We start from the raw sequence: 27373 nt of genomic DNA, 5'->3' as shown, positions 1-27373 counted from the left end.
TTACTGGGCCATTTAAACCTCTCCTGTTGACACTCCCACAACCCAAGGGCACTGTTACACAACTTGACATTTCTGTCACCCTGCTGTGGGGTCACCCAACAGGCCAGGGGGGTGGGGAGGGGAGATCACAAAGGGATAGAGAGGCCAAGATGCAGCAGGAGGGAGTAGGGGGTGGATGCTGGCTGGACCAATGGAATCAGACTCCTTCCACGGGGGATCCTCCACTGTGTACAGCACCTGGGTCCTCCGGTCATGAACGGGATTCACGGGCAGCCTCATGCGAGCGGGGTCAGGAGCCCCTCTGGTTTCTGCTCAAGGCCTGACAGCCGCGGCAGCCGAGCCTGTCCAGCCGGGAACAGGCCAAACCCCAAAAGCCTGCCCCTAAATGTAGCCAGGCCTTAAAAAAACAAAACACCCATTTCCCAGACAAACGCAGAGTGCAACAACAGCACCAGTTTCACAAACGGTTTTTATTTAACAAAAAAAAAAAAAAAGAATTAACGACACCAGAGAGGAGGAAAGCCCAGTCCATGGCGTTTCCCCCCCCAAGACAATAAAAAAATGGAACTACAGATATAAATTACAAGCATTCAAGACACATGGGTAACACTGAAAAAGAAATCTCAACTGTGTAGGGTTTTTTCCTGGTTGTTTTAATCCATTCACTAGTTTCCTCTGCGGGCAACTAGCAAATTCAGGAAGCAAAGAATGATTTTTGTTCCTAGGTAGGCCGTGAAGCCATCATGACATTCACAAACACAGACTGATACGTCCCTCCTCTCCTTAGATTCGAAGAGAACTTGAGGGGCATCTGATTTGAAACAAGACAGTGGGATGTGTGAGGGGGGCAGATCTTAGACCCACTCGCCATGACAACAGGAAGAGATGGCTAATTCTCAGTGTTTTACAAGGGGATTTGAACATGTCATAATTTTCCTATTCCAGGGTGACGGTGGGTGACCAGGAATTCTCCCCTTCTCAAACACTCTTCTCTTTTGATCTTCAGCAATTCAGACCAAGAAGTTTAATAATCTTACACTGATTAGTTCAAAGAACTCAAACCTCGGAGTAAAAGAAACTTCCCTCCACCACCCCCAGACTGAAGAGGAAATAAAAACCCTCCAGAGTCTGACTTTCGTAGGGTTTTTTTTTTTTTAAACCTTTATTTAATTTTTTTTTTCTTTTAAGAGCCAGCAGCACAAGGCAGCCTCGTCTCAGTTCTCCTTTAGAGGGTTAAATGAGTCAGGCTGACACACACCCCACCCACACCTTGAAAAACCAGCTCCACACACACACACACACAAATCGACAGGCGGTCGGAGCAGGAAATTCCCTGCGGCCCTTCTAGACCCAGTGTGATGCAATGACTGGTCATATGAGTGGTGTGTCATAGCTGGTAGGCCTGGCTGGAAGGGGGGGAAGTTTCCTTAATGAATCCTGGTTTGAGAGCTTATCCTTGGTTAAAGAAAAAAGGCCTCTTGAAAACAAACCAAACAAAACTTTTTAAAAGTACCCCTGAGGAAAGAAATCGAGTAAGCAGGACACCCCTCTTCCACCATCACCCCACTTTCTGCGGGTGCTGGACAACCAAGCCTAGGAGGAGGGCTAGAGAAACCCAGCCCTCCCTCCCAACACAAAAGATCCCTTTCTCAGCCCTGGGGCTCTCTTGAAACCCCTTTAGCTCGCCAGGTCTGCCGCCCCCCCAGCAAACATGTTGCCATCACAAGGACACAGAACAACAAGGAGGAGGAGGCCAAAGTTTCAAGTTACAAAAAAAAAACCCACACCCAACCCCTCCCTCCCCCCCAGGGCTGGGGTTACGGAATAGCACCAGTGGATCCCAGGTCAGGATATAACATTTCTCTACACAAAAATAAACCATCTCTCGGTGAGGAGCAGGCAGGAAACCTCGGGCCGCTTTGCGAGTCTCTCTTCCCCATCCTGAAGTTGTGCCAAAGTGCCCCCCCCCGCTCCCCCCCCCCACACAAAGCGGCGGCGTCTCTCGGTCCCCGCTCCGGCAGATCCTTTTGTCTCGCCTCCCCCCTGGACCCAGCAGGGTGGGGAGGGGAAAGTCCGATCTTCCTTCCGCTGCCCTCTCGCTCCATGCCCGGCCTCCGTGTGTCTCTCTCCCGCCCCGGGAGGCACGGCCGGATCCCGCCCCCCCTCCGCCAGGGAGAGGGGGCTGCGCCCCCCAAAGCGACCCCCCCTCCTGCCCCATGGCTCCCGCCAGGAGCCGAGCGAGCCGCTGCGCGCCGCGGGGCCGGTCCCCCAGCCACGAGTCCCCCCGAGCGGCGGGGAAGGGGATTTAAAAGGCCACCACGGCTCGGACCAGTATGCTGAGTACCCCGTCCCCGGGCCGGCAGCCCGGCGTGGGCTCGGGGCCCTTGGGCGGGCCGCCCCGCAGCATCCCGGAGAAGCGGGTCTGCAGGACTTTGGCCAGGCTGGGGAAGGGGCCGTCCTGTCCCTGGGGCTGCCGCTCGCCCTCCTCCTCCTCCGCCTCCAACCGGGCTTTCTTGGTGGGCACCAGCCCGGCCTCGGCGGCCCCCGGCTTGTCCAAGCTGCTGCTCCGCCGTTTCCTGCTGGCTTTGGCCGGGGGTGGCAACGAACCCCCCCGCGCCGGCCGCCTACCGCCCCCGGGCGCTGGAGCCGCGTCCCCACTACTGTCCTGCGTCTCCATGGGCTCCGGATCGACTGCGCCCGGGGCGTTTCCACGGTCCGCGGGGGCTGCCCGCTCCTCCGGCGCCGGCGGGCCTGGGGAGGCAGCAGCGGCGGGCTGCAGTGGGGGCTGGCCGGCCCCTTCCTCCCCCAGGCAGGGCTGCGGCCCGAGCCGTCCCTCCTCGTCCTCCTCCAGCTTGGCCGAGAGATAGACCTCCCGGGCGCTCCGCATGACCAGCGAGAGCTGCAGGCTCCGGTGTAGCCGCAGGCCGCCGCGCTGCAGGCGGGAGTTGTACATCTTCCACACCGACAGGGTCATGATGCGCTGGGCTTCCTTCTGCACCTCCATCCCGGCGGGGGCGGCTGCCCGGCTCGCTCGTGCACGCACCGGGCTGTTTGCACGTGGCCGGAGCCCTTTGCACCGGCCGGAGAATGGGGGGAGGGGTGGGGGGGCTGCACCTGGGTCTTCCCACCCCCGCGCCGGCGGCAGCTGCTGCTCCGGCTTTTGTAGCTGCGTCTTTGTCCCGCCGCCGCCGCCGCCTCGGACCAGCCGCCCCGACTAAGCCCAGCCGCGCCCAGCTCGGCTGTTTTTATACCCCCGGTGATCTCAGCGCCCGGGCCGCCCCCGCCCACTCAGTCAGCCGCATCCGGCCTGTGCAACGCGCCGCCACCCCCAGCGGCTAGTGGGGGGAGGGGAGGGAAGGACGGAAATGCCGAGGCGTGGGGGAGGGGAGGAGGAGGAAGCCGCCAGCCGCAGCAAAGCGGCTAAAGGTGTGGGGGGGGGGCGGCCGATGCAAAAGGGACCCCCCCACACACACTCCCCGCACGGCCGCTTTTGCACCAGCAGCCAGACGCCCGGCGGTTTGTGCTTTATTATGCGCGTCCAACGGAGAGCTCGGGGCTTGTCTGCGCGCGCAGTGCAGCAGACGCCGCCGGGCCGGGGGTGAGTGCGGGTCCCGGGAGCCAACGCCAACGGGCTGTGCAGGAGGGCTGGGTGCGCGCGGTGCATTGAATGCAGCGGCTCATGCACGTGCACGCGCAGTGCGATAAACAATTGCAGCCACTGCACCGTGTGCAATAAAGCTCGCTGCCCAATAACGCCCTCACGTGAGCCCACAAGCACCATCGCTGTTATAAGTGCAAATGCAAAACCAGCCAGTGCAGCCCGTGAGTGTAACGTGCAAAAGCACCATCTCCGTTTAATGCGGTCTGCCAAATAAATCTGTCTCTGTGTGAGGCTGCAATCTCTGCTAGATAAAACGCACCTCGTGTACGTGGACTGCAACCTCCCGGGCAAATGCAAACATCGCTTTCTCTGTGTGTGTGTGTAAACAGCGCGACTGTGTTTAAATCCACTGACTGGAGTCACTGCGACATCTGCGTGCTGGCTGCCAAACGCCGGCCTGTCCCGTGCAATCGCTGTGTCTCGTGTCATGCCAATAAACAGCGTAGTACAGCAACCCCCAACTCGGAGCCAGAACGCGCCGTGAATGAAATCTCCCCCCCCGTTCGTGTGTGTGCCGGATGCACGCGGCTCCACTGCACAACTACAAGTGACACAAGCCACGCCACAATCTCCCGCCTGGGCACAAACGGCGCTGCTTGAACCCCGCCAGCCCGTGCAACGTTTTCCGAATTGTTTATAAGACACCCCCGCGGGGCGACGCAGGGGGGGGGGGCTCCACTCCCACGCGAACCCGCTTTCCCTCTTTTTATTGGGGTCCTAATCTCAGCGCTGCAGAGAGCCCAAAATTGCCCCCTCCCCCGCCCACCTATGTGGCCAGGGGGTCGTGCTGGGGCGCACGGATGGGGAGGGGGGTCAACCCCCCGTCCACACTCTGCCACCTGCCCGCCCGCAGCAACGCGCCCAGCCCCGGCCCCTTCCCCTCCCGCGAGCCCTGGAAGCGGAAGGAAGAGGAGGCGGAGGCTCCGCCCCACTTTTGAGGTCACCCCAGCCTGCCCCGGTTACCGTTTCCATGACTATCCCGGGGGCCCATGACGACAGGGGGCGGGGCCCGAACGCGGCGCGCACCAACGTTCCAAAAAGGGGCTACGTTTGCAGCCGCCTCGCTTCCTCTTTCCGTATAAGGGCAGAGGCTGGCAGGCCCCGTTGTGGCCTATGGGGAGCGTCCTTCCGGGATCCTACCGGGAAAAACCCATCGGCTCGCGCGGCAAATCCCTCCCCCGCAGCCCGTCTGTGTGCACAGCACGTGGGACTGCACCCATCCCCCCAGCCTGGCGCCCCCACCCACTCACCACCTGCCTGTCACCCCCCAATCGCCACCCACCACCTGTCTGTCACCCCCCAATCTCCTCCAGCCTGTCACCCCCCAGCCCCCCAATCTCCCCCCCCAGCCACCCATCATCGGCCTGTCACCCCCAATCTCCCCCCAGCCACCCACCACCTGCCTGTCACCCCCCCAATCGCCACCCAGCACCTGCCTGTCACCCCCCAATCTCCCCCAGCCTGTCACCCCACAGCCCCCCAATCTCCCCCCCCAGCCACCCATCATCGGCCTGTCACCCCCAGTCTCCCCCAGCCACCCACCACCTGCCTGTCACCCCCCCAATCGCCACCCAGCACCTGCCTGTCACCCCCCAATCTCCTCCAGCCTGTCACCCCACAGCCCCCCAATCTCCCCCCAAGCCACCCATCATCGGCCTGTCACCCCCAATCTCCCCCCAGTCACCCACCACCTGCCTGTCACCCCCACAGCCCCCCTAATCTCCCCCCAGCCACCCAGCACCTGCCTGTCACCCCCAATCTCCCCCAACCTGTCACCCCACAGCCCCCAATCTCCCCCTAGCCACCCACCACCTGCCTGTCACCCCCCAATCTCCTCCATCCTCTCACCCCACAGCCCCCCAATCTCCCCCGCAGCCACCCACCATCGGCCTGTCACCCCAATCTCCCCCAGCCACCCACCACCTGCCTGTCACCCCCACAGCCCCCCTAATCTCCCCCCAGCCACCCATCACCAGCCTGTCACCCCCACAGCTCCACTACAGGCCACAGCCCCCTACAATCTCCCCCAGGCAGCCACCACCTGCCTATCACCCCCACAATCTCCCCCCGAGCCAGCCACCACCTGCCTGTCACCCCGACAGCCCAACTACATGACAACCCCCCACAATCTGACTACACACAGCCAATCTTCCCCCACCACAATTCCCTCCATAATGACTACACAACCCATCTCCCCCACCCACACATAACTCCCGACACAACCCATCTACACAACACATCCACCCACAATATCCCCCCCACAATCCAACTAAATGATACAACCTCACTACACACATCCGGGCACAGTCTGACTGTACACAGCCTACTTCTCTCACCCACTCACAACTCCCCCACACTGTCCGACTACTCACAATCTGCCTCTACACCCCCCCCCCCCACAACCTCCCTCTACACATATCAGACAACTCTCCCCCAACTCGACTAAATACAACCTGACTACACACATCCCCTCATAATCAGATGGTACACAACCTACCTGTAAACACCTCACACACACTGCCTGTTCCCACAGATACAATCTGACTACACACCTACCCCACAACTCCCCCCACAATCTGACTACAACCAGATCCAGCCTGAGTGGACACAATCTACCTGTACACAGCTCAAACACACAGACAATCTGCCTGCATGCCACACAACTCCTGCACACAATCTGACAAGATGCAACCCCCCTCCCCACACACCCAGCTCACCCCCCCCACCCGCATGCACCCCCCACCCTGCTGTCCTCAAGTGCTCAGTGTCACCCCTCACAAGGCCTCCCAGCAGCAGCCCCCTGGGGGCCAGGATCCCATGGAGTCAGCTGCCAAGAGTCATGAGAAACCCCCTGGGGCCAGGAGGGGACAACCAGTAACCCCACAGCAGGGACTAGTCATACTGGCTGGACTGGAATTAAACACCCATGAGGAGGAGGAGCTGGGAGTGGAGTCTAGGGGCTGGCGGGGGGGGCTCGGAGTCAGGACGCCTGGGTTCTGTTCTCAGCTCTGGGAGGAGAGTGGGGTCGGGGTGTGTGTGCCAGGACTCCTGGGTTCTAGTCCTAGATGGGGAGGGCTGGACTCAGGACTCCTGGGTTCTAGTCCCAGCTTCGGCGCGGGAGCGGGATCTGGTGGGGGGGGGGATGGGAGACTCCGGACTCCTGGGTTCCATGTCTCTGCTCCCTGGCTCAGGGTGGAGCGGGTCAGGGCCGGGAATTCGGGGTCAGCTCAGCCTTGCCCCTCCCCCCGCCTCTTTCCTCCATGGAGGGCTGTGAATGGGGGGAGCCCCGCCCCCTCCCCCTCCGGGCAGGCCCGCCCCGCCCTCAGCAAAGGCGGCGGCCGGAGCTTCGGCGGGGCCGGGCCAGCGCCGGTCACATGGCGGGGAGCGGCGGCGGCGGCAGCCAGCGGAGCGGGGGGGCCGGGGCGGCAGCATGGCCCTAGAGGACCCGTTCTCTGCCGTGCGGGGGTGAGTCGGCCGCGGCCCGCGCAGATCGCCCCCCCCCCAGTAAAGTGGGGCTGAAAATAGCACCGGGACCCTGTGCAGAGAGCCCCGCTGGGGAGCCGCCCCCCCCCTCGAGAGATCCCCCCCCCTTCCGTCCCCCCGCCCCTGGAGCACCCCCCCCCCCACCACTGGAGCACCCCCCCCCCGGAAGAAGAGACATCCCCCTTCCCTTGGAGGAAGAGACCTCCCCCTTCCCTGGAGATCCGTTCCCATCCTCCTCTGGGGTGAGGTGTGAGGGCTGTTTATACCGGATTTCCTTGCTGGGTGCTGAGATGCAGCCACCTCTGGGGTGGGATGGGGGCTGAAGAGTAGCCAGACGGGGTTTGGCAGCACTGTGCCGTGTCCCTGGGGGGTCTCCTCACTAGCCCCTCACCCCCTTTCCCTTTGCCCCCCAGGGAGGTGCAGAAGGCGGTGAACACGGCCCGGGGGCTCTACGAGCGCTGGTGTGAGCTGCTGCGGGAGACGCATGTCGTCAGCACGGAGGAGTTCGACTGGACCACCAATGAGCTGCGCAACAGCCTGCGGAGCATCGAGTGGGACCTGGAGGATCTGGAGGAGACCATTGATATCCTTCGGGGGCCGGGTTCCCCTGCGGGAGCCCCCCATCCCGTGCCAGGCCTCTGCCCCGCTCCCCACGGCGCCCCCTGCTGGGAGTAGCCAGGAGACCCCCCCAGTGCCAGGCCTCTGCCCCGCTCCCCACGGCGCCCCCTGCTGGGAGTAACCGGGAGACCCCCCAGTGCCAGGCCTCTGCCCCGCTCCCCACGGCGCCCCCTGCTGGGAGTAGCGGGAGACCCCCCCCAGTGCCAGGCCTCTGCCCCGCTCCCCACGGCGCCCCCTGCTGGGAGTAGCCGGGAGACCCCCAGTGCCAGGCCTCTGCCCCGCTCCCCACGGCGCCCCCTGTTGGGAGTAGCGGGAGACCCCCCAGTGCCAGGCCTCTGCCCCGCTCCCCACGGCGCCCCCTGCTGGGAGTAGCCGGGATACCCCCCCATGCCAGGTCTCTGCCCCGCTCCCCATGACGCCCCTTGCTGGGAGTAGCCGGGAGACCTCCCCATGCCAGGTCTCTGCCCCACTCCCCACGACGCCCCCTGCTGGGAGTAGCCGGGCCCCCAGTGCCAGGTCTCTGCCCCGCTCCCCACGGCGCCCCCTGCTGGGAGTAGCCGGGCGCACCCCCTCCCGTGCCAGGCCTCTGCCCCGCTCCCCACGGCGCCCCCTGCTGGGAGAGTCCATGGGAATGAAGGGAAATCCAGAGAGCTGTTTGATATCTATGGGCTGACTGGGGCCTCGTCCACCCCACCCACTCTCCCCCCTCCTGTGCTCCCCACTCCTGCGCCCGGACTCTGTCTGTGCCCTGCACGCTGGGTCCTTAGCTCGGGTGCACGCATTGTGGAGGCGAACCCTCGCAAGTTCAGGATCGAAGCCAGCGAGCTGACGGAGAGACGGGCCTTCGTGAGGCAGATGCGGGACTCTGTCAAGGTGGGGAACCCCTGCCCCCCAATGCATCAGGGTCCCGTGTCCTGTGTGTGTCTCTGTCTGAGGCACAGGGCCGCCCCCTACTGGAGGAATCTGGGAACTCAGACCTTCTCTGAGTGTGTGGGGTTCTGCTGCCCTCTAGTGGGGCACAACAGCTAGTGCACTAGAGGGACCCCACTAGCTCAGGGAGGAGGAGAAACTGAGTCAGGGATCATGGTTTCCAGCAGGTTGTTTTGAAACTCTGTGTGTGTATTGGATAGAGCAAGGGACTGGGAGCCAGGACTCCTGGGTTCTCTCCCCAGCCCTGGGAGGGGAGTGGGGTCTAGTGGTTAGAGCAGGGGGCTAGGAGCCAGGACTCCTGGGTTCTATCCCCAGCTCTGGGAGGGGAGTGGGGTCTAAGGGTTAGAGCGGGGGGCTGGGAGTCAGGACTCCTGGGTTCTATCCCCAGCTCTGGGAAGGGAGGGGAGTCTAAGGATTAGAGCAGGGGGCTGGGAGCCAGGATTCCTGGGTTCTATCCCCAGCTCTGGGAGGGGAGTGGGGTCTAAGGGTTAGAGCGGGGGGCTGGGAGTCAGGACTCCTGGGTTCTATCCCCAGCTCTGGGAAGGGAGGGGAATCTAAGGATTAGAGCAGGGGGCTGGGAGCCAGGATTCCTGGGTTCTATCCCCAGCTCTGGGAGGGGAGTAGGGTCTAGTGGTTAAGGCAGGGGAAGTCCAGGTCACCTGGGGTTCTGTTCATGGCCTTTCTGGTTGACCATAGGGAAGTCCCTTCCCTTCCCCGTGCTCCCATTTCTGTCTGTGAAGCCGACGGAGAGGGGGTCCCCCACAGAAGTGCCCCGGGCTGCTGCTCTCCCAAGCCCCCCCCCCTTCCCGCAACAAACCCCTCTGCCTTCAGACCAATCTGCTTTTTAACCCCTTCCCTTCCCTCCATTGCAGGAGATGCGGGATCACATATCCAGCCCGTCAGCCCTGGCCTTCGCCGAGCGGAAAAACAGAGAGGTACCTGGTCCCGTCCTCCCTGAGCAGCAATGGGAGAGCTGGCGGGGGTGGGGAGCACCAGCCCGCAGCACCGCCCAGGCCCCGTAGAAAGCCCTATAGCCCATCCCATGTCCTGGTACGCCGTCCTCTCTGTCCCACAGCCGCTGATGGGGGAGACTGGAGTGGCAGCCGGGATCCTCCATCCAGGGACATAGCTGCCCATACTTCCTGGGCACTCTGCAAGGTGCCTGATCTCTCCCTCATGGGGGGCTGGTCCCCATGGTGCGTTTGGCCCCCGCCCCTCTGGTAATGAGGGTCTTGCTGTGTAGGGGATGGGCTGACAGCAGGGGGAGGAGGCAAATAGCATGGAGTTTGCGTGGCCATCCTCCAGATCGGAGCCGGTGCCCCCTAGAAGGGAAGGGCCCCATGTCCCATTCCCCACCCCCCCGAGCCAGCCAGTCCCCATCACCCCCCTCACCCCGAGTTACTTGCTACCCTCCCAGTGGTCAGCTGCCTGGATGGGTCCCCAACCAGGGCTCCGCTCTCTCCCCGCAGATGCTGATTGGCGGGGGGGCCAGCCAGAAGCCCCCCCCGGAGCAGTACGGCCAGCTGCGGGAGGAGCTGGTGTCAGCCAATTCCCGCTATATTGAGGAACAGCAACTGCACCAGCAGGTTGGGAGCCGTCAAAGGCCACGGGCAGGGGCTGGGGGGCAGGGATATGCCCTGCTGTGTCAGGGCCAGATGTAACTCCCCTAAAGCTGGGGGGTGGGGTGGGGGAATGATCTGGATTTAAACCAGAGGCTACATCTGGCTACATCTTGGACCAATGGGCCTGTCTAGGTCCGTATCCCGCCCAGATCCCTGCCCTCTGGATCAGACCCGGGCCCGTCGCCAGCAATGGCCGGCACCGGCTGCTCCAGAGTACGATTTCTCCCTTCCAGACCCCTGTAGTGATCAGCTCAGGGTGGCGGGGATTGGGGGCTGTGGCCTGACACCCATCCACCCTGTCCGAGAGCTGGATCTAAAATTATCCAAGCTGCCACCCCTATGCCCTCTGTGTTGGACCCCCCGCAGCAGGGAGTTCCACAGCTCCACAACCTGGGGATTAACCCTGCAGGCTGGCGGTTGCACACTTTGAGGGGGTGGCGGCAGTAATTCCTCCCTCCCACCATCTTAGTTCCCTTCTCCCACCACCATCCTGGTTCCGATCCAATCGCCCCCCCCACCCCCGTAACGGGACCCTGTCGCACCCCCCTGCACCGACCCACTGGCTTTTCCTGCCTCCCTTCCCCGGCAGCTGATCATAGACCAGCAGGACGAGCAGCTGGAGCTGGTGTCGGGGAGCATCCGGGTCTTGAAGCACATGTCGGGCCGGGTCGGGGACGAGCTGGACGAGCAGAGCTTGTGAGTGGGGTGGGGTGTGGGGAGACCTGCTCACAGGCTGGGAATGGGACAGGAGGCCTTTCTCCACTAGGGGGCGCCAGTCCCAGATCTGAAAATCCTTCCCATCTGGCCCCACGTGCGAGGTGAGTTTGGTGGGTCTCAGCCCAGTTCTTAGAGGGATGACAGGTGCCCGGAGGAGAAGCCCCACCAACCTGGGGGTGGTGGAGGGAGGGAATGGGACAAGCCCCCTCCTGACACCTTGGCGGGGGCTGAAAGCGGCAGTGACTAGATCCGGGCAGGCATGTTAGTGTGTGTGTGGGGGGGGAGGGGGGGTTTCCATGTCTCTCCCGGCTTGACCACAGCCCCCTTGGGTGGGTGCTGCACCCTGAGCTGACAGCTTGACCCTGGCTTGGCAGGATGCTGGAGGAATTTGCCCAGGAGATGGATAGCACCCAGTCCCACATGGATGGCATGCTGAAGAAGATGGCCAAGGTCTCCCACATGACCAGCGGTGAGGAAGGCGCCGGGCAGGGGGAGATTTTTCAAAGCACCTAGGAGACTTCAGAACCTGAGTCCCCTTCCTGTCTCTGGGAAGGGAGTGGGGGTCAGTGGTTAGATCAGGGAGGGGCCAGGAGTCAGGACTCCTGGCTTCTATCCCCAGCTTTGGGAGGGAAGTGGAGTCTAGTGGTTAGAGTCAAGGAGAGCAGAGAGTCAGGACTCCTGGTTTCTATTCATGGCCCTGTGTGACTTTTGGGGCAAGTCCTTTCCCCTGCCTCAGTTTCCCTTCTGTAAAACGGGGGATGAGGGGGGAAGCGGAGGTAGTGATCTTTACTCCTGGGGTATGTGTGCGGGTGGGAGGGAGGTTTCTTTAATGCACCCCAGGCAGCCTAGAGGTCCCTAGTGTCAGTGCTTAAGCCAACCCCCCATCTCAGAATCGCCCCTGCTACCCCCCCTTCCCCCCACTCACTGCATCTCCCCCTGTGCTTCCTCCTCCCAGACCGGCGCCAGTGGTGTGTGATCGGCATTCTGCTTGTTCTCCTCATCGTGGTGCTTATCCTCTTCTTCACTCTGTAATCGACTGGCCAGGACTGCGGGGGGGGCACCACTCTCCTGACCAGCACCCCCCTCTCCATGCACATGCCTCCATCATTGCTTGGCAAGCAGCCCAGGAGCTGCCCTGCTGGAGCACAGCCCACCCCAGTGCCTTTCTCTGACCCTTGGGGCTGGCACCTATGGTAAAGAAAAGGCACCTCCAGGTACCAGGGGAGATTCCTGCTGGGAATCTGATTCAGGTCTCCCCTCCTCCCCCCCCACCTCCAGCCTTTGCTTCCACATTGGGGGCTTGCAGTCGGGTACAGGGCTGGGGGTGTCCTCAGCCTGTAGGGGGCAGTAGTAACATGCTGGAATGGGGGGCACTTCTGATCTCTCCACAGATTTGGGAGGGAGGGGAAGCTAGTTCATTGGTACCTGCAAAGCCAGGAGGGGAAAGGAGAAGCAGCTTGCCCATCCCATGTTCCAGGACGGGACAGGGCAGCACAGCCTGTGCCCCCAGGGGGCGCTGTCTTATCATTCCAGCATCCTGCCGCCTGTTGCAAGCAGACCAATTCTTACCAGCAGGGGATGCAGACTCAGCTGGTAATACCCTCCCACGCTGGGCTGGCGCACTGGGTGCTCTGTGGGTTCAGGGGATGGTGACAGCTGCTTTTTAGGGCTCCCCCACCCTAAAGCCCAGCTGCACTTTGCCCGGCATGCGCTGGCTCCTCGCCCCTCCCCGGCAGGGCCGTCGCTCGTTTTTTTGTACGAAAAGCCAAAATAATTCCTCAGGCGGGTTTTCATGCGAAGGGCTTTCGGTTAAAGAAATTGGGGGTTGTGTTGCTGGATTTTTGCTGCCTTAGCGGGGAGGAAGAGACCTGATGGTTGGTTTGTTGTTGTTAATTATTTGTATTATGGTAGAGTCGGGAGGCCCCACGGTGCTTGGTGCTGTACAAACATAACCGGGATGGACCCTGCGGGTGCCTCTGTCGCAAGGAGAGACTGCAGTGCATGTTGGGAGATGTTGTCTGGCCAGGGAGCAGGGCCCATGGGGGAAATAGGGGCATGAGACACTCCTTTCTACAATTCCCATGATGCACTATGGCAGCTGGGAGAGAGTGCAGTGCATCATGGGAGATGTAGTCTGGGCAGGGAGCTTGGCCCACAGAGGAAAATGGGGGTGGGAGCGGCTCCTAGCTGCACAATGTGTTACGGGAGATGTAGTCCAGCCAGGGAGCAGGGCCTGTGGGAGGAAGTAGAGGCACAAAGGGCCTCCCAACTACAGCTCCCGTTTGACGTGGGCCTAGAGTCTCCGGCCTCGCCGGAACCTGAATTTCTAATGTAAAAAAAAATCAAATTAATATTTTTTTTTAAAAAACTTTAAACAAATGCACAATAAAGCAGCAAAACTGAGGACTTGAGCCCAATTTTTTTGTCCCTTTAAAGGCGCCTGGTTTTTGTCAGTGGCTCCGTGGGCTGAGATGGGGCCGGCCTTGGGAGCTTTTAGTGTTCAGTCCCCGGGGATCTTCGCCGTGCTCTGAAAAGTGACTTTTAAGACCAGCTCAGCGTGGGGTCAATGGGGGCCAGATCCCCACTGGATAGGGTGACCAGACAGCAAATGTGAAAAATCGGGATGGGGGTGGGGGTAATAGGAGCCTATATAAGAGAGACCCAAAAATCAGGACATCTGGTCCCCCTACCACTGGGGTCAGTGGGGCCAGATCCCCAGCTGGTGTGAAGCGGTGTTGTCCCATTGGGGTCACCGAGACTCCACTGACTTACACCTGCTGAGGCTGCGACAGCCCCCATTGTGCACGAACATCAGTGGCGTGGCGCTGCAGCGGGCGGTAATCCAAGTGGCTCCTTGGCCGTTACACCAGCTGAGAATCCGGCCCCTCTCGTGTCTGCTTTCCCAAGCGCTGCCCAGAAAGGGGCCGGGCCCCGAGAACGCAGCAATCCCGCCGGCCGCTCCCCTCGGGGGCTGGGTTTTGTCCCAAAGAGGCAGTGCCTCTGGCATAAGGGGACGCTATGTGGGGGCAGATCCCAGCGCTCGGAGTGGTGGTAACCTGCAGGGTTCTGGGTCTCTCCCGGGGGACCTGTCCCCGCCCCCAGCCACGCTCCTCTCCGCAGGCGGGAACGGGGCCCAGCTGATATAAGCAGAAATGCGAACGGTGTTGGCGTTGGAGCCATGAATGAATGGAGACAGCTGCTAACGAGGCCTGGGCGCCTGCCCCCCGTTATGAAGGCTGGATGAATTTACGTGACTCTGGGCAGCTGGAGGTGAACTTCTCACGGTGCTACACCTGGGGGGACGGGCCCGGGTGCTGCAACAATGAACGGGCACATGGGAGAGCCCCAGCAGGGGGCTCCCTCCGCTCTGTCTCCCCCTGCAGGGTGCAAAGGGAGCTGCAGTGGGCCTCTCCCGAGAGTTTCGAGCTCGTGCGTGACTAGCCAGAGGCGGCCGTGTAGACGGGCACTGCGCTGCTTCAGAGGGGCAGCGGGTGGTGCCTGGCCACCCCTGCAAGGATCCCTGCCTCTGCCTGTGCTGGGGTGTATGAACCCCACACTGGGCAACATGGGATCTGCTGGAGGAATGAAAAGGCTTTGGGTGGCAGCGCGGGAGGGGAGCAGAGCAGCGGGAAGCGTAAAGGCTCTGACACAGCTGCCCGAAGGGGCCCTGCCCGTTGGAAGGCTGGACCCACCCCAGACACAACCAGAGAGGGAAGGATCCCGTGGCCCTTGGTAACCCCCCCCCCTTACATATTGGGGTTTGGTTTTCCACACTTGGAAAGCCTTGGACTAAGCTGACTTTGTGGGGCGGGGGGAGAGGAAGAGGCCCAGGGAGAACAGGCTTAAGTAGCCTTGTTTGCCAGATTACTGATAGCCCAAAGTGCCCTGGGTGGGAGCCCGGTGGAGTGGAGTGGGTGGGCCCAGGCTCCCCACCCCACAACCCCCTTGGCAGTCAGAGGTGGTGGCCGTGACCACTAGACCCCGCTCCCCAACCAGACTCCAAGAGAGGACTATTACAGTTGGCTGGCACCTGCTCCCAGCTGGGAAGGGGGGGGGGCTGGGAAATCAGCCCCCAGCCCTGCCCCAAAGCCATGTGCTGCTTTTCCTGGGGTATCTGAGAAGCTAAAGAAATCGGTGACAATAACAGGGGGGTTTTATATGATCTCGTCACTGCTCTCTGTGTCACACCACGTTCTGCAGCATTTTAAAATTTCAATGGAAATTGGGTAACGGGGGAAGGGGGTGAGCGTGGGGGAAAATTCAGGGCCTAAGCCAGAGTTGATGAGTCTCCCTGAAATGATCTGTAATCTGCTAAAGGCTCCAGCTGAGTGGGTGGGTCTTGTCCCGCCAGGTGCTGCCCCCCTCCTCCCGAGCTGAGATCAGCGCCCCCGCTGAGACCAGGGCCCTCGTCCCACCAGGTGCTGCCACACACACCCCTCGCTGAGATCAGGGCCCCCGACTCTCTAGATGCTGCCCAGACCCCCCCGTTGAGATCAGGGCCCATGTCACACCTGATGCTGTGCAGACGTGGGCAGAGGGTCGCTTGGCTCTCCCAGCCTGCTGTCAATCTGGAGTCACTCCGTTACAGCCAGGGGCTTGGCGTGGGCTGTGCACCAGCTCGACCCCTGCCGTGCTTAACTGGCACGGTTGTCAGTGCCCCAGGACCCAACGCGGCCGGCTCTGCACAAACACAGGGGACGCAGCTGGCTGCCCTGATGTGCTAACTAGCCAAGCTAGCCCACGGGTGGGGACAGAGGGCTGGCCTCCAGGGGGGCACAGGTGCGCCCCCCACTGGAATCCTGTGGCCGCGACACCAGGAGTCTGGGGCTTGACGGGTGAACGGGGTGTGACGAAGTGGGACTGTTCTTAATGTTTTCTCTGAATACTATGTGGGTGCCTCAGTTTCTGGCCGACCCTTTGTCGCCTTTCCCCCTGCAAGGGGATGCTAAAGGTGTGGGAGAACAAAGAGATCAGGTGACCTCCTGGCCCGGGAAAGGAACAACGCAGAGGAGATAGGGCTGGAGGGGGTTTCAGTTTGGAGCTGGCTGAGGACGGGGAGTGAGGGCAGACGGGGGTGTCTGGCTCACTGGGCCCCAGAATGGACCCGGCTGAGGGGTCCCGTTCTCTGGACCTACAAGCTCTGTTTTAGACCATGTTCCAGTCATCTAATAAACCTGTTTTACTGGCTGGCCGAGAGTCACGTCTGACTGCGAAGTGGGGGTGCAGGACCCTCTGGCTTCCCCAGGACCCCGCCTGGGCGGACTCGCTGTGGGAAGCGCACGGAGGGGCATATGCTGAATGCTCCCAGGAGAGACCCAAGTGAGCTTCTTGCCCTGAAGACAGTCTGCTCCGAGGGAGAGGAGGCTCCCCAGAGTCCTGCCTGGCTTTGTGGGGAGCAGTTCCAGAGCATTGCCCGGGGACTCCGTGACAGGGGGGCAGACATGTGCCATGGGGAGGACTCAAGCTCTGGAAAGCCTGCCGGGCGTTCCAGCACTTACCCAGAAAGTTAGGGGTGATGTGAGAGCCTCATGCGCGCCCCCTGGTGGCATTACGTGGCTTGGCTGCGCTGCCTCTGGACTTGGCTTCACTCAGACCCGGGAACTGAGGACGAGATGCCGCCTTGGCGAGGGGGCTCATTGCTTAACTCCTGAAGAGTACAAAGAACCCCCCGAGTCCCTCACGCCCAGCCCTGGGGCTACTGCCGACGAGCGGCCCCCAGGCAGGAGAACCCTGCTCCGGGTGCAGGGATGGGGCAAAAGAAACTCCCTTTGTGCGCAGCCCGTTTCCCTGCCAGCTTGGCAAAGTGGACGGGCGCCTCCGCATAGAGCCGTACCCCACCACCAGCTGGTCTTTTAGCAGGGCTAAGTGCTTGCTCGTCAATGACCTGCCCAGACCGGCTCCCTCCCTTGGGAGCGGCTCTTCAAGGACGCATCAGGCCCTGCCTCCCCTTACAGGGGCCAGCCAGCCCAGGACACGTGACTCGACTTACCTGGGGAACCACTCTTGGCTAACAGCTGACTGATCAATCTAGCAGCCCAAGGGTCAGCCCAAGCCAAAGGCTGGAAGTTGAAGCTAGCCCAGTGCAGACTGGAAATCAGGTGTGACATTTTTAACCGGGAGGGGATTTAACCACTGGAGCAACTTACCCAGGGGCCTGGTCGAGTCTCCACCACTGACAATTTGTAAATCAAGATTGGATGTTTCCCTACAAGATCGTCTCATAGTTCAAACAGGAATTAATTCAGGGAAGTCCTCTGGACTCATGATCACAGAGCGTCCTTCTGACCTTCGAATCTGTAGCCCATGTTAGCGCCATGGTCTTACAACCTAAATAGGCAAAGGGAGTAGAACGATCCCCTATTTTAGATGGGGAAACTGAGGCACAGAATTGGCCATGACTTGGCCAAGGAACCGAACCCAGCTATCTCGTGTGCCTTAAACACCAGCCTCCAGCTGTTGGCAAATGCCTGGGGTGTGCGTGTGAAATCAGGATAGAAAATAACCAGCCGGGTGTGCAAATTTGTTACAAACCTTTTTTTTTTTTTATTAACATTTCTGAATTCCTCTTTTTTAAATCTTTACAGTAGTTAATGTGCAATTGTCGATACTCTCAGGTCACAGGAATGAGGGAGTCACAAAAATGTCTTGGCACTTATAACACAGAACAAATACTGGCATTATTGGGGGGGCGGGGGCAGGGTTAGAGTAACAGCAGGGGGCGCTGGAGAGCAAAGAGTGAGTTGCATTAACATTTTTTAAAGTTTTGTTTTGTTTTCCTCTTTGTAAGTATGTTATGACGGGGTGGCAGAGACGGGGGGTCGGGGGGGGGGGATGCTTGAGATTATAGTAGCTATTTGCATCAACTGAAAGCACTTGGAAGGCATCCATGCTGCACGGGCAGGCGCTTTGAACAATCAGGCGTTTAGTGCTTTTTAAAGAGTAAATTAGAGAGGTTTTTAATCCGTTTTTTTCCCTCAGTTCGTTTTGTTTTTTTAAAAGAAACGAAAACCAACGACAACGGGAACGAAAGGGAAACCGAACCAGCCAACCAAAAAGCTGGGGAAAAACCCAGGTGCCGCGTCCCAACTCAAACGCGTAAAGTGAAGTCCAGATTGGAAAGAAAACGCAAACAATCATGTGAATACATTTGCCAGCTTAGAAAAAAAATTCCCATTGCCGGAGTGGGGGCGGGCGGGAAGGGCTTCCCACTTGAACCTGGCGCGGGGCGGAGGGGCAGATTGTCAGGTTTCCAGCACAGTTAATTTGGGGTGAAAGGATGTGCAGGCTAACACACTGCAGCCTGGGTGGACGAGCATGTGGCTAACATCCCATTTCCAGGCACGGATCTATGGCATGGGCCCTCCCTTGGCTCCTGGGAGAGTCGAGAACACTGGGGTGCAGGGGCATCTGGGATTGCCGGCACGTTGCGTAAGGAGAGGTCTCCCGAGTTACAGTGTCAATGAGGCTGGAGCACCGGGAGCACGCTGGGGGGCGTGGCGTGGGGGGGGGGACACACGCCCATCTCAGTCCTCTCGGGGCTGGCAGGGAAGGAGGGGGACAAACAAACAAAAAAATTCTAGCTGCAGAAAGTGAGACCTACTCCCATCTCAGTTCCGGTGTCAATGCGGAGTCACTCCTCTGAGCTCCAGACAATCCGGAGTCACTCCATTACAACCAAAGCATCAGCGGCAGACATGCACTGGTGTAACCCAACTCTGCTAAAGGGGGCTGCGGCAAACCCATTCCCACTAGGCTCCCCACCCCAGAATCCCTTCCCCCTGCATTATAAACTAAACCCCAAGTCCTGAAAGGCATTCACATGCCTAACTCCCCTGGGAATTAAGCATTTAACTCCAGGATCTGGGACTGAAATCTCATTTCCCTTTTACAATATTAAATCAAAAGTCCAGTTACTGGGGGGGTGGGAAGGAGAGGGGAATAACCAGCAGAACCAGCCCCCACGCAGAACCAGCCCCAATGTCACCGCAGTCCTTATTGCGGAGCTACTTTCTCCCCCGACCCCAGAGCTTTCTGTCAGGCCAGCTGTTGGCCGCCCACATGCCTGGGAGGTTCTGGGTCTGATTCTCAAGTCCTCCCCCCCCCCCCCCCCCCCCCAGCAGCACAAAGGGATCTGAAAGTGCCTATGGGGTGCAGAGGGCCTGGGAATTCCACCCTGCCTAGGTGGTGGAAATAGGAGACAGATCAGACTAGTCTGTACCTCCCCAGGCCTGAAGCGGCAGTTAGAGCAGCCTCCAGGCTGCTCTAAGTGACACTGGAGGATGAGGCAAGGGAACGGAAAGGGGGCTTAGAGCTTGGGCCCCCTCCCACGCGGGGTTGAGTTTGAGCCACCGGAGAGGACGAGCCCAGGCTGCCCTGTAGGCCGAGGGGGCGGGGTTCTGATCTGGCGCTCAGGCATCGGCGAGAGGAGAACCGGGCCGATCCCCGCTCCTGCCGCATCCGCCCCATCGCTATTCCCTTCCCCATCAGCTCCTCCCCACAGCCCCTCGCTTGTTACAGCTTTAATCTCTAGGTTCCCACCAACACAAGTTAAAACCCAGAGGGGAGATCACTTCAAAAGACACCCCCCCCCCACGCCATACTGATGCAGACAGCAACAGCGCCACCAGGTAGCCCATCTGGGGAAGAGCAGCATTCAAACCCCTCTCTCTGGCTCGGGCTGGGCCAAATCAATCGATGGGCTCAGAGGTGAGTCTGGCCCCAGTGTCTGAGCCAGGGCGGTCGAGCTGGAGTGAAAGGGCTAAAGGGACATTTTTTGGGAAGGGTCCGAGGTCGGGCGCGGGAAGGACCCCAACCCTCCTTTGCGAAGCAGAGGCTTGTTCAACTCATCCCACGGGAGGGCGCTGACACCTGCCACCCCCACACTGGGCGCCAATGGGAAAAGCTGTGCGCTGATGCTCCAGGCAGACAGTCCCCAAACTACAGAGATACCGGCCACCCTTCCGAATCTCCCCTCCGCGCCTGAAGCCCTGGGGCTGAGATCCCCCCAGACGGCAGGGATCCCTGCTGTGACCTAGTGCAAGAACACAGACCGGGGAGATCCCAGAAGCAACCCCCACCCCAGGGGATCTCCCTGCCAGTCGCCAGATCCGGCTGATTTTCCCTGACACTCGCCACACTATGTGCCCTGCCGCGTCCTCACCGCAAACGCTGTCAGCTTGTGCTGCCCGCATCCTCTGTGGGTCACCAGGCTGGGCCATATTCCCTCCAGTTCAGTGTGTGTATATGGGGAAACTGAGGCACGGGACCGAAGGGACTCCTCCCTGTCCCAGAGCTGGGAAGAAAACCCAGGAGTCCTGGTGTGACGGCTACACTGCCAGAGCTAAAAGCAGGAGCTGCTACAGCGTGTGGGGACCAGGCACAGAGAGGGGGCTGCGGAGGGCACGTAACGCACGCTGATCCGCAGCTTTCGCTGGCCCCCAGTCCCTATCCGCCCTGCTCCGTTCCCGTGACAGCTCCCATTCTGCCTGGGTAGAGCAGATCCAACCACAGGACCGACCCCAGGGGCCTGCGCGGGGCGATCCTAAAAGTGCCCCAAGAAAGTGACAGAGCCTCACATTTCTAGCAGACCCCACTGGCCTATTGCCAAAGGCGCTGGCAGAACAGGACCGTCCACTGGTAGCTGCATAATTCTGGTCCCTAAGTCAGGGAAGTCGGATCCTGCCCCACTTCCTGTTCAGCGGGGGGTGGGGGTGGGGTGGGGAGGGGAGATTTATATCCTGGGCCAAGGAATCTGTCCCAGTCAGCGTAAATGAACGAAATATTACAAATTAACAGCAGCCAGCCAGCCAGACAGCGCGACGCAGCGGGTAAGGCACTTGGCAAAGTCAGGAGAGCTGGGTTCTGAGCGGGAGTGTGGTCAAATGGTTAGCGCTGCGGGAAGAGAGAGCTAGGATTCCTGGGTTCTCTCCCCAGCTCTGGGAGAGGAGTGGGGTCTAGTGGTTAGAGCGGGGGGGGCTGGGAGCCAGGACTCCTGGGTTCTATCCCTGACTCTGGGAGAGGAGTGGGGTCTAGTGGTTAGAGCAGGGAGGGGCTGGGAGCCAGGACTCCTGGGTTCTATCCCTGGCTCTGGGAGGGAAGTGGGGGGTCTAGTGGGTTAGAGTAGGGGGGTCTGGGAGTCAGGACTCCTGGGTTCTATCCCTGGCTCTGAGAGGGGAGTGGGGTCTAGTGGGTTAGAGTAGGGGGGTCTGGGAGTCAGGACTCCTGGGTTCTATCCCTGGCTCAGGGAGGGAAGTGGGGTCTAGTGGGTTAGAGTAGGGGGGTCTGGGAGTCAGGACTCCTGGGCTCCCCCCTGAGCCCCTCAATCCTCACCCTCAGGGCCTCTTTGTAAGGACTAGGGTATGTGCTTCAGATCAGCATCAGCGAGGGGCAGGTGACGAGCGAGCTCTCAGCCTCAGGTGCTGCATCTATCTAACAACCGGACAGGAAATTCCTTCCTCGAGGCGAGAGTCACAAGACACCACTTTGATCCCCCTCCAAGCCCGGCCGCCATCTCAGGTGACACCCTGGGACCCCAAACCGGAGACCCCCAAGAGCTCCCAGAGCGGCCACTACCATACTCCATGCTCTGCAGACACACACCGAGGGGGGGCTGTGACACACATCTGCCCCCCCCCCCCCCCCCTGCCCGGGCAACCCACACCCTCTGATAGAGGAGAGAGACTGGGCAGCTGTGGGTGAAGCCAGCTATTTCCCATCACCTGGAGCCTGCCCCCTGCTGGACAAAGGCTGCAAGGACTGTCAAACAACATAGGCCAAGCTAAAAAGGTTTCAGTTTAAAAAAAGAGAGTCATTCTCACACTTGTTTAGAGGGCTTTTTTACCCCAGCTCTAGGCTCTGTATTTTCTAGACTATTTTAATTGCTCTGGGAAATAGGATTTTTGTGGGTCTGGTTTCACTATGTGAATCTCATCACCTCCCTCCCCTGCCTGGAGGGGAACTCAAAGTGAAACTGTAAAAGTGACCACGAAGCGAATGAACCAGCACGATTCTCCTGGGACACGGCAGGCTGGGGCTATCGTGGGCAGAGGAGGAAGATCTGAGTTCTGATCTTTAGGACAAGACACAAGGGGCTTACATTGCAGTAAGGGCTCAGAGGTTGGACGTTAGGAAATACGTCCTGACTGTCAGGGTGGTTAAGCACTGGAATAAATGACCAAGGGATGTTGTGGAATCTCCATCATTGGAGATTTCTGAAAGCAGGTTAGACCTACACCAGTCAGGGATGATCTAGATAACACTTAGTCCTGCCTGAGTGCAGGGGACTGGACTAGATGCCTCTCGAGGTCCCTTCCAGTCCTGTGATTCTATGGATGGGACAGACACTGTAAAATCCCCTCCAGTCTCCGAATCCCCGGTGGTTATAAGTAAAACAGCTGAAGACTTTGTAAAAATATGTTATAAGAAATCTATCCCCACCCCAGATTTAACTGTTATCACTTGCAATTTCACGGCGGGATTAGAACTCAGATCCTCCTGCTCTACACAGGAGAACCCCCCAGCCCTCTGCGCTACGAAAGAACCACGCTTCTATTTCGCAGTGTCGGGCTCTTGTCCCACAGGTGAGCAGTTCAGATTTCAGCCCGCAGGGCGGCGCGGGGCTCCCAGCCATGAGCACGTTACAATTGGGGGCGGCCGCTTCCTGGCGAGCATTACAGAATGTGCCTCTAACTACAGAAGTAACCCCACTGGATTCAGTGCCCAGAGCGGGGCGTACAGGCCTAACAATGCTTTGACAGTATCCTTTCTGAAAGTGAAATAAAGTCGTTACAGTGTCATTGGGAAGCCCCCCATCCCCCGCTTCATAATTATTATGTTTAAATCGGGAGAGGGGGGATAGTGAAATCAGTAAAAATATGCACCAAAAAAATAATGTTTCATACACCACCACATTTAAAAAACACACGTTAAAACAAGGAGCAATTAAAAAAAAGGTTATTTCAAATAACTAACAAACATCACACGCTCGTCTTTGATTTCTAGTCAGTTACCATGATCCCAAAGTCTTTGCTTTTCATTTCTTTAAGAGCCAAACTAACCAATGACGCTGATCTAGAGACAAGGTTAACCACGCAAGCCACCAGTAGCCAGACCAACGGGCCCCTGACCTCGAAATCTTTCCAAACAAATTGTGATAAAATAGGGTTGGGAGGAAAACGAGGGGAGGGGATAATGAGTGACATTTGGTCCAAATTTCAAATTTTGTCCCAATGGGATGTTTTGTCCCAGTGCGAAGCATTTCGCTGGGCTCTTTACAGCTGATCAAAATCCCAGAAAGAAACATTTGAAGAGAGAAAAAAAAATCAAAACCTTTTCCTCCAACATTTGGAATTTTGCCAGGGAGCCGGTGAAGTTTCTGAATTGTAGACAAATCTTAACCAATCCCACGACCTAGGGCCCGATCCAGCAAAGCACTTAAGCACACACTTAACTTTAAGCATGTGCGTCGTCCCACTGATTTCATCAGAACTTCTGGCGTGCTTAAAGTTAAGCAGGCTCCATGGGGCTTCCCTGGCTCAGGTCCCAGCGCTCAGCATCTCACAGGAGCGGGCCCCGAGTCATCCTAGGATCATGCACGAGGGGGCGGAGTCTGCTTTTCCACTGACAAGTTGGCACACCCGGCAGAAGGCTGTTCTTAACAGCACAACGGCCTGACCCTCAGCTCGTGTGAACTGGCAGACGCCAACGGAGCTGCAGCCAATTCATACCAGCTAAGGATCTGGCCCCATTGACTTTAGTGGAGCCATGCAGATTTACATCCCCTGGGGATCTGCCCCACTAGGCGGAATTCACACCGGCACGTGTCTTTTTTGTCACGTTAAATTCTAGTTCAAGCGTGTAAGTGACGCATAGATCTAGAGTCAGCCTGCTGAACGGGGGTGAATTTTACATATTCTGATTGATTGGAAAAAAAATTTTAAAGGATTATACTTTGATATTACGTTCTTAAAGTGTTAAAAATACACACACTAGAAACATTTATGTGGGAGGGCGTCTCAAACCCACCACAGCTGGTGGCTTAAAAATTATTAATTAAGAGGATTTATGCTCTTACAATTTTTGGAAGCACAATTTTTGCGGGCAGCTGTTTTCCAGACACACAAGGCTAGTTCATTTCTTCCCCCCACACACACACTTCTCTTTTCACTAAAAAGAAGATCAAATGGTCAGACATTCCAGGCGGAAAAGTTTTTACTAAAAAAAAAATCTAAACAAAAAACCAACAACCTCACCCTTTCTTTCTGCTGCAGCCGTGTGCGTGAGAGAGAGGGGAATGTATTTGCAGTCAAAAGAAACCGTGACTAATAAAGATTGTAAGCAGCTTTGAGATCTATTGATGAAAACCACTATATTAATAATATCACCCCATGGGAAGATCTGGGTAATTACAAGTCTGATACAAAATGCAGCTGTAACAGCGTGTGATCATCACACCATCGCGGAGTGGGCAGAACGGTTTTACAGCCACTCACACGTCGCATGGGGATATTCAGCAAAGCCGTTTAATAGGGAATAAAGGACGCAGAACGATAGAAATGTGGGGCTGGAAGGAACCTCGAGAGGTCGCCATGTCCAGCTCCCTGCGCTGAAACTGGGCCAAGTAAACCCGGACCATCCCCGACAGCTAATCATCCAGCCTGTCCTTAAAACCCAGCCACGATGGAGATTCCACCACCTCCCTTCCACGCCCCCTCTAGTTGCAAAGCTTTTCCTAATATCTGACCTAAATCTCCCTTGCTGCAGATTAAACCCGTTACTTCTTGTCCTGTCTCCGGTGGACAGGGAGAACGACGGATTCCTGTCCCCTTTATAACGGCCCTTAACATAGCTGAAGATTTATCGGATCCCCCTTCAGTCTGCCTTTCTCACGGCTAACCAGGCTCAGGGTTTTTAACCTCTCCTCATCGGCCAGGTGTTCGAAACCTTTGATCCCTTTCGGCGTTCTCCTCTGGCCTCTCTCCAGTTTATCCACCTTTTTCCTGAAGTGCAGCACCCAGAACTGGGCACAGGACTCCAGCTGAGACCCTGCCAGTGCTGAGGAGCGACAGGGACCTCCCACACCTGACCCACCGCCCTCCTGTTAATACACCCCAGAACGAGGCGAGTCTTTTTAGCAACTGCTTCGCTTTGGGGGCTCACATTCACCTATAACCCCCAGATCCTTCTCAGCCGTCCGACCTCCTGCCCAGCTACTGTGCATTTGATTTTTCCTTCTCCGGTGAAATACTTTGCCCTTGTCTTTACTGAATTTCATCTCTCTCCAATTTGTCCAAGTCGTTTTGAATTCGAGCCCTGTCCTCCAAAGTGCCCGCAACCCCCCTCCCTCCCCTCCCGGCTTGGACATCCGCACATGCCAGAAGCGCGGGCCCCACTCCATCATCCAAGTCATTAATGAAAATATTGACTAGGACCAGACCCAGGTCCGACCCCTGTGGGACGCCGCAAGAGACATCCTCCCAGTTCTACAGCTATAACTCCTCTTTGAGTCTTCCCGCCACCCATCTGATACTAATTTCATCTAGATCACACTTCCCTCGTTTGCTGATGAGGTCATGCATCAAAAGCCCACCTAAAATCAAGATCTATCATGTCTACTGCTTCCCCCCACCCGCGAGGCCAGTAACCCTGTCAAAGAAGGAAATTAGCTTGGTTTGGCGTGATTTGTTCTTGACCAATCCATGCCGGCTAATTCCTTGTCACCCCATTGTCCTCTAGGGGCTTATAAATTGCTGGTTTAATCATCTGTTCCACTGCCTTTCCAGATATCAAAGTCAGGCTGACTGCTCTGTGATTCCCAGGGGCCTCTTTGCTCCCCTTTTAAAGATCGGCACTATGTTTGCCCTTCCCTGGTCCTCCGGGATTGCTTAAGTCCTAATAACCCTGCCTGGGGTAACCCATATCAAGGGCTCGTCTATGCTAGCGACGTGGAGATGCGGCTTGTACCGACAAAGGAAGTTCTATTCCAGCACAGCGTTGTCTCCCCGAACGCCATCAACTATGTATCTCCACCGGGTGTTGTGGTGGGACAGCTATGCCGGGAGGAGGTTGTGATTATGTCACACGCCCAGACAACACAGCTATGCCGGCAAAACTTTGTAGCTAGACGAAGCCCTACACACAGATGTTGCACCGGTTTCAGGTCAATCGGTTTAATTGTGTGTGGACACTCTTATATGGGTTTCAAACCGGTTTAGCTTGCACCTGTAATTTTAGAGGCAGGAGCCAGGTTTAAAGTCGTATAGGAACGTCCACACACACAAATGTTGCATCTAGTTTAACTACATCAGTGTGAAAATCACCCCCTTTGATCCAGTAATATACGTGTCGGTGTAGGGTAGGCTCAAGAGAAGGGGAGCGCTTTGCTCGTCTTCACGGCAGATTTAACTCAGGTTCAGGACCTGGTTTCCCCCATCACACGCTTCACATTCAGACACCGCTACCCGAGCCACACGGGGCGGACGCTGAGTTAGCAATCCGAGGGACGAGCTAACTGCAGTCACAACAATCAATAGATGATGGTCCTCCAATCCCTTCCCACAAGCCCCCTCGGCGGCCAATGCTGTGTCTACTCTAGCCATCTGACCACAGACCCAGCTGTGATCTGCCTGCACATGCCTCTCCTTAACGTCCTCAGGTTCACACCACCGCAGCGTCAGGTGGCTCAGGCCAACGCTTGCAGCACGGAATGGCCAGGGTTTGAACCCTCCAATCGGGCGGAGCATGGTGAGTGTGAACTCCCCCAGGGACAAGCCAACAACCGTTTTGATTTTCTATCTTTCTACTAATCCCCTCTCCCCATCCGCCGTCACGCACACAAAACGATCCGACTTGCTACAGCAACTAGAGAGACCGTCCGCATGGCGTTACGCCTCCATCCTTAACCTCCGGCAGCTGATCACCCCAGTCTGATCCCGTTGGGGTACATGGCTACACAAGGGGGGTGGGAGAGGGGGTCAGACCCCAACAAAGTTACTATTCACAGCCCCCCAACTCCTGAAATGTAGATTTTTTTTACATTACATTTTAAATGTTTTTTTTTTTAAACTTTCCCTGTCCCCATAACCTAATTATGGGGAAAGTTTTATCAGCTCCAAGGAGTACCGACTCCTGGGATAGGGCACTGACTTAAAAAGAAAACAGAAGGTTGCAAAAAAAAAAAAAAAAAATCTAAGAGGGATAACGATGTTTTCATGTTGGCATTTTAATTTCCAATTTGGAGGTGTGGTTGTTTTTTCTTTTAATTTAAAAATGTTCACAGATGCAACAACCACAACAATAGTAATAATACTTAGCAGCTTTTCCAAGGTAAGAATCATTATCCCCA

The 27373-nt window shown here is 58.0% G+C and overlaps 2 protein-coding genes across 3 annotated transcripts; one reads left to right on the top strand and one right to left on the bottom strand.

Annotated features, from left to right (window-relative positions):
* Positions 1-451: 451 nt before the first annotated feature.
* On the bottom strand, positions 452-3228 carry IER2 (immediate early response 2). The gene has a single exon (XM_054012415.1). The coding sequence runs from the start codon at positions 3002-3004 to the stop codon at positions 2306-2308; it is 699 nt and encodes a 232-aa protein (XP_053868390.1). The 5' UTR covers positions 3005-3228; the 3' UTR covers positions 452-2305.
* A 3771-nt stretch (positions 3229-6999) lies between these two features.
* Positions 7000-19140, top strand: STX10 (syntaxin 10). 2 transcript variants are annotated; one of them, XM_054012522.1, is made up of 8 exons: positions 7000-7126; positions 7558-7727; positions 8541-8635; positions 9565-9627; positions 10162-10278; positions 10904-11010; positions 11406-11500; positions 18031-19140. In XM_054012522.1, exons 1-8 carry the CDS (start codon positions 7092-7094, stop codon positions 18291-18293), a joined length of 945 nt encoding a protein of 314 aa, XP_053868497.1. In that variant the 5' UTR covers positions 7000-7091; the 3' UTR covers positions 18294-19140. The 2 variants fall into 2 exon arrangements, with proteins under 2 accessions (XP_053868497.1, XP_053868496.1); XM_054012521.1 differs by lacking the exon at positions 18031-19140 and adding an exon at positions 11987-13434 and having other exon boundaries at positions 7011-7126.
* The last annotated feature ends 8233 nt before the right edge of the window (positions 19141-27373 follow it).

This window comes from Malaclemys terrapin, chromosome 23, assembly GCF_027887155.1.
Source record: "Malaclemys terrapin pileata isolate rMalTer1 chromosome 23, rMalTer1.hap1, whole genome shotgun sequence".
NCBI classification, from domain to species: Eukaryota; Metazoa; Chordata; order Testudines; family Emydidae; genus Malaclemys; species Malaclemys terrapin.
This window is presented reverse-complemented; position numbering and strand designations above follow the sequence as displayed.